The sequence below is a fragment of the Cyprinodon variegatus genome, unplaced genomic scaffold (genome assembly GCF_000732505.1).
Source record: "Cyprinodon variegatus isolate N-32 unplaced genomic scaffold, C_variegatus-1.0 Scaffold483, whole genome shotgun sequence".
In the NCBI taxonomy this organism is placed as follows: domain Eukaryota; kingdom Metazoa; phylum Chordata; class Actinopteri; order Cyprinodontiformes; family Cyprinodontidae; genus Cyprinodon; species Cyprinodon variegatus.
Window position 1 is genome coordinate 54,126 of NW_015150936.1, and position 5,213 is coordinate 59,338.

The window sequence follows — 5,213 nt, forward strand, 5'->3', positions numbered from 1 at the left end:
AGACAGATATAGCTGGGTATCATCAGCATAACAGTGGAAATTAATCCCATGCTGTCTAAAAATTCTACCGATTAGGATCATAGATATAAAGTAAAGAGAATTGGTCCTAGCACTGATCCAGTCAGACTGAAAGATTGTTGCTCCTCCTCCTCCTCACCCAGAAATTCTGGGTCTCTGAAAATTTAAATAACTAGAAGGAGTTGCCTCATTTATGCTCAAATAATCATAATAAAGTTTCTGTAAATAAACCACATTTAAAGATTTTAATTTTTTCCCCAACTGGAGTTTTATTTTAATTAGATTATCATGATTTACTCCGTTGGGAATCTTTTCTAATTGATCAGATCTTGGTCGTGGGGAAGACGCTGTCTGGATGGAGTAATGAGTGGGTAACAGTAGAGAAGCTGCAGAGAGGTCTGTTCAGGCTAATTTATGCTTCTGATGCATGGTCTAAGCAACCGTCCAATCTGTCTCTGTGTGCGACCACGCCCCCTGCACAGAGGTTCTGCACCCGTCGTCACACACCGCAAAAAAATCCTGACTACATGTCAGATGGTCGCAAACTCGCACAGACCTCAAGTGGGTAGACATAAAGCAGCTGTAATTGGTCCTCGGTATATCTTTCCGGCTGTCTGTGTGGCATCCTTCTCGACTTGGTGCCATTTTTAAAAACCCAGGAGTAATAACAACAAAGGACAACTACGATGAAAGGTTGATCGAGGAAGTTCAGAGGTACAACCAGTTGTACGATCTCTCAGATATGTTGTTATGGAGAATAAACACTCCTGCCGGCGCCGCCGAAGAAGCTCCCCCTAGTGCTTTGGCAGGAAACTGCTGTGCGTGCCTAGAAATTCCAGACTGACCTTGCAGAAGCATACCAGCAAAACTGGTTCGCGACCAGACGCAAGCGACATTTGATTGGTGTGGTTGCAGAAGTCTAATCCGCCCTTTAAACTAGGACTCTGCTTCCTGGTCTGCACCCTGGGGGGTCAGGGTTTTGGAGGACTAATAAATGTGGCCAGATTCCTAGAAAGAAGAGCTGCACCATCCAAAGTGGGATGGATGCCGTCTCTCCGAATCAGACCAGGCTTTCCCCAAAAGGATTGCCAATTATTAATGTAGCCCACATTGTTTTCAGGACACCACCTAGACAACCAGCGGTTGAATGACGACATGCGGCTAAACATGTCATCACTGGTCAGATCAGGGAGGGGACCAGAGAAAATTACCAAGTCCCACATTGTTTTGGCAAACTTACACACCGAAGCAACACTAATTTTAGTGACCTCCGATCGGCGTAACCGGGTGTCATTACCACCAGCGTGAATAACAATCTTACTGTATTTAACCTTATCCTTAGCCAGTAGTTTCAGGGAGGATTTGATGTCGCCCGTTCTGGCCCCCGGCAAACATGTGACTATGGTCCCTGGTGTCTCTAATGCCACGTTTCTGACTATGGAGCTGCCAATCACCAGAGTGGGCTTCTCAGTGGGTGTGTCACTGAGTGGGGAAAACCGGTTAGAAACGTGAACGGGTTGGTGGTGACCAGTGGGCAGAGATCCACGACTACGCTTTCTGCGTACAAGTTCAACTAAAGTTTTTCTAAGTAAAGGAGGCTGCGGCCTTCCCTCCTCGCTGAGGCCGTTTGCCTGCTCTCTGATAGCAGTAATGGAGGCTCCTCCTTCAGCCGCTTTCATTGGAAGATCATAGATTTAGATCTGATGAATGATTATCAGGGATGTTCTGATCCAATGGTGAAACCGTGGCTCTCAGCACTGTTAAAGCGGGCCGCCTGATAGAAGCTTTCTGTGACGCTCCTCCTTCTCCTCAGTCTCTTGATGTCATGGCCGTGGGGTGCGTGCTCGTCCTGGCCCTGCTGCTCCTGCCCCCCCCATCTGCTCTGTCTCCTCCCTGTCCCGCCGGCTGCCGTTGCTACAGCCTTGCCGTGGAGTGCGGCTCCACCGACCTGAGGAACATCCCCAGACTCATCCCTCCATCCACCCAGGTAGCCTCCCGCCATGCCTGTTTCCTCTGAGTTGCAAACATTGTCCGGTTTTATGGACTGTTTCTCTTTCTGCACACAGACCATCTTCCTCCAGGACAACGTGATCAGTCAGATTCGTCGAGTGGACCTCAGCCTGCTGAAGCAGCTCCAGTATCTCTACCTGCAGGTAACTGGTTCCTACATTCAGTTTCATCTCTGATTATCCGCCAAACGTCTCCTCCTCCTGCTGCTATTTTCACTAATTGTTTCCACTAGTGATAGCAGTTGGTGCACCATCATACCTGCCTGTTATGTTTCTCAGCATTGGGGGGGGAGCCATGAGGAGTGGTGGCCTAGTGGTTAGTTAGGGCATAGAGCTTGGAATCCTATGGTTCTGAGTTTGAACCCCACAGACTGCCACTCTGGGTCCCTGAGGAAGACCGTTAACCCCACACAGGCAGCCCTCAGAATCATAGACAGGTTTCAGATATTACAGGCTAACAATGGAACCAAACGACCCATTCATCCGTTTCTATTTGCATGTTTCAAAGCGATTCAAGGCCTTGTCTATGAAGACTGAAACTCACTGAGGATCCAGACATTAGAACTGAGAAAGCTTCCTGGAGAGGTGGAGAAACATCTTCAAACCTTGGAAACCAAGTCCAGTGGATATTTTTTTGAATTTTTACGGAATCTGGGGAGTAATAGAACGACTCCTTGTTTCATTGTTGGCTTTAAAGGATCATTTTAAATATTTTATGGCTTTGAATAATAAATCTTTGAAATCTTCCCAGAAAAACGTCAAACCGTTGGATAGAAACTCATCTTCCAGTTTATGGACCAACGGGTGGAGTCAGAAGCAACCAACCCGGTCACCCGCTGGTCCTTTCCCTCCATTTTTTTTAACCCCTTCCTCCCTGACTGTCTGCTCTGCTTCTCTTCCAGAATAACAGCATCTCCGGCGTGGAGCCCGGGTCCTTCCAGAACCAGAACCAGCTGCTGGAGCTGGCCCTGAATGGGAACCGGATCCACCTGCTGACACCCAGCATGCTCCAGGGTCTGGACCAGCTGCGCATACTCTACCTGGCAGGAAATGACATCACACGCCTGCTGGACTTCACCTTCCAGGGGTTACAAGTAAAGTCCATCAGAACAGGCTTCACTCAGAGCGCCTCGCCGCTGCCGCCGGTTGCTTTATAATCTCATTGTTTATCAGACCCTGAAGGAACAGATTGCAGCAGGAAACCGTCTCCTCCAGGGAGCAGGCTGCGTGTTTTAGTCCCTTTCATTTTGTCTGTGATTCATTCCTCCTGCCGCACAGAGTAGAAAAAGCCTAGATCTTGGCTGGATTGCAGGAGCTTTAGCTTTAGCCGGCCTGCAGCACATCCAGCGGAGCCCAGGTACCAAACTGCAGACGTCTGCAGACCACCTACCAGCTCAGCTTCCAGCAGTTCTGGCTGCATAGTGAGGAAGCTCCGCCCCTAGAACCCGTAAAACCTGCACCATTGGGCTGCCCCTCCCACCTGTCCTGCCCTCTGAAAGCGTATCCCTGCCTTTGTTCCATCTCAGCCGATTACTCTCATGCACTTTATTTAGTGGTGAGCCGGTCTTCCCTCGCACGTCTCCAGTTGGTGCCAAATGCAGCTGCAGGCCTTTTAACTGGAGCTCACCAGGTGGAGCAGATGACTCCCATCCTGGCTGCCCTCCATTGGCTGCCTGCTCATTTTAGACTTCATTTGAAGATTCTTTTAGGTGTTTTTAAAAGGCTTTTGACTTTCCTGATATGTAGACCTCCTCTTGTTCATACTCAGTCTGCTTTGGTCTGCAGCGTCTGCAGGAGCTCCACCTGCAGCACAACAGCATAGAAGTGGTATCAGACCAGGCTCTGGTCGGACTGACCTCTCTGGCTCTGCTTGACCTGAGCAGCAATAATCTCCACACCATCGGTCCCACATCTCTGCAGCCGCTGGTCAGCCTGCAGGTGCTGCGCATCACAGGTGAGATCCCACCTCATCGCTTACAGAGGAAGGTTCACCCATAGGTGGTCTTTTCCCAGACCTTCCCTCTGAGCTCAGGGTGGTGTTACTGTCTCTGTCTGAAACCAGTCTGGGTTCCTGGTCCTACTGGTGAATCCACTGGGTCGTCCTTACACCATCATCCAGAACCACATGCAGGAAGTTGGTGTGAGAACAGCTCAGATGTTCGTAGCTAACGGATCCAAACAGGTTCCTGTTCAACCATAGAGCTTCCGTCTAAAAGCTTCTGTGTTTCTAGGAAAACTGGCTGTTGCCGGTTTAGTTACTGAAACCATTTAAAACTGGTGAAAAAGTCTGTTTAGCTGATCAGTCGTTAGAAGGAACCATCGTCCTCTAATATGCCTCTAATATCTGAACCTGCTTAAAGAATAAAAGTTTCTGTCCTATTTTTCCGAAACGTTGAAACTCTGGGAAACAGTCTCTCACTTTTCATCCCAAAATGTTTCTTTTATTATCTGCTGTGTTTCATTAAGCTCATTTATTCCAGGAACTCGTTTTTTTTTACCCAGTTTAATTAGCAGCAGTTTCAGCTGCTTTCATTGTTAGGATCAGGAGTTTTTCCGGGTCATTCCATCTCTTCCTGAGATCAGATGTGTTTTGGTTTAACCTCAGTCTGCCATTAATCGTATTTCCTGTCCTGCAGATAACCCCTGGCGCTGTGACTGCGCGCTCCACTGGCTGAGAAGCTGGATGGACGAGGACGGTCAGCGCCTGCTCAGCTCCGCAGAGCGCCGCCTGCTCTGTCACGAGCCGCCGCGTCTTTCCCGACTCAGCCTGGTGGAGGTCCCGCCCAACAGCCTGGTGTGCATCCCTCCTGTAGTTCAGCTGGAACCCAGAAGGTTGGCCGTGCATCTGGGGGAGAGTCTCAGAGTGTCCTGCCACGCCTCCGGCTATCCGCGTCCACAGGTACGGCTGAAGGTCTGCAGACGTCCTGTTTACGCTTTGATCCGACATTTTAGTGAATAAAAACCTCGATTAGAAGGAAAGACGGCAGAAAATAAAGGAGGTTTTTAACTTCTATGGATGGCGCATCAGGAGGTAAATGTTCACTACTGATGGCGCATCAGGTGGTTCATGTTCACTACTGATGGCGCATCAGGTGGTTCATGTTCACTACTGATGGCGCATCAGGAGGTAAATGTTCACTACTGATGGCGCATCAGGTGGTTCATGTTCACTACTGATGGCGCATC

General features: G+C 49.1%; 2 protein-coding genes across 3 annotated transcripts in view; one reads left to right on the forward strand and one right to left on the reverse strand.

Annotated features, from left to right (window-relative positions):
• The window catches only part of LOC107094449, a 6,140-nt gene extending 4,443 nt beyond the window's left edge, over positions 1 to 1,697 (reverse strand). The window contains exon 1 of the mRNA XM_015390039.1: positions 1,014 to 1,697. Coding sequence (XP_015245525.1) covers positions 1,014 to 1,697 — 684 coding nt within the window. The remainder of the gene's footprint in view (positions 1 to 1,013) is intronic.
• A 137-nt stretch (positions 1,698 to 1,834) lies between these two features.
• The window catches only part of LOC107094447 (leucine-rich repeat-containing protein 24-like), a 10,703-nt gene continuing 7,324 nt past the window's right edge, over positions 1,835 to 5,213 (forward strand). For both annotated transcript variants that reach the window (XM_015390035.1, XM_015390036.1), the window contains exons 1-5: positions 1,835 to 2,005; positions 2,085 to 2,171; positions 2,930 to 3,121; positions 3,813 to 3,981; positions 4,664 to 4,926. In XM_015390035.1, the coding sequence (XP_015245521.1) occupies positions 1,844 to 2,005; positions 2,085 to 2,171; positions 2,930 to 3,121; positions 3,813 to 3,981; positions 4,664 to 4,926 (873 nt within the window). In that variant the 5' untranslated portion in view covers positions 1,835 to 1,843. The remainder of the gene's footprint in view (positions 2,006 to 2,084; positions 2,172 to 2,929; positions 3,122 to 3,812; positions 3,982 to 4,663; positions 4,927 to 5,213) is intronic.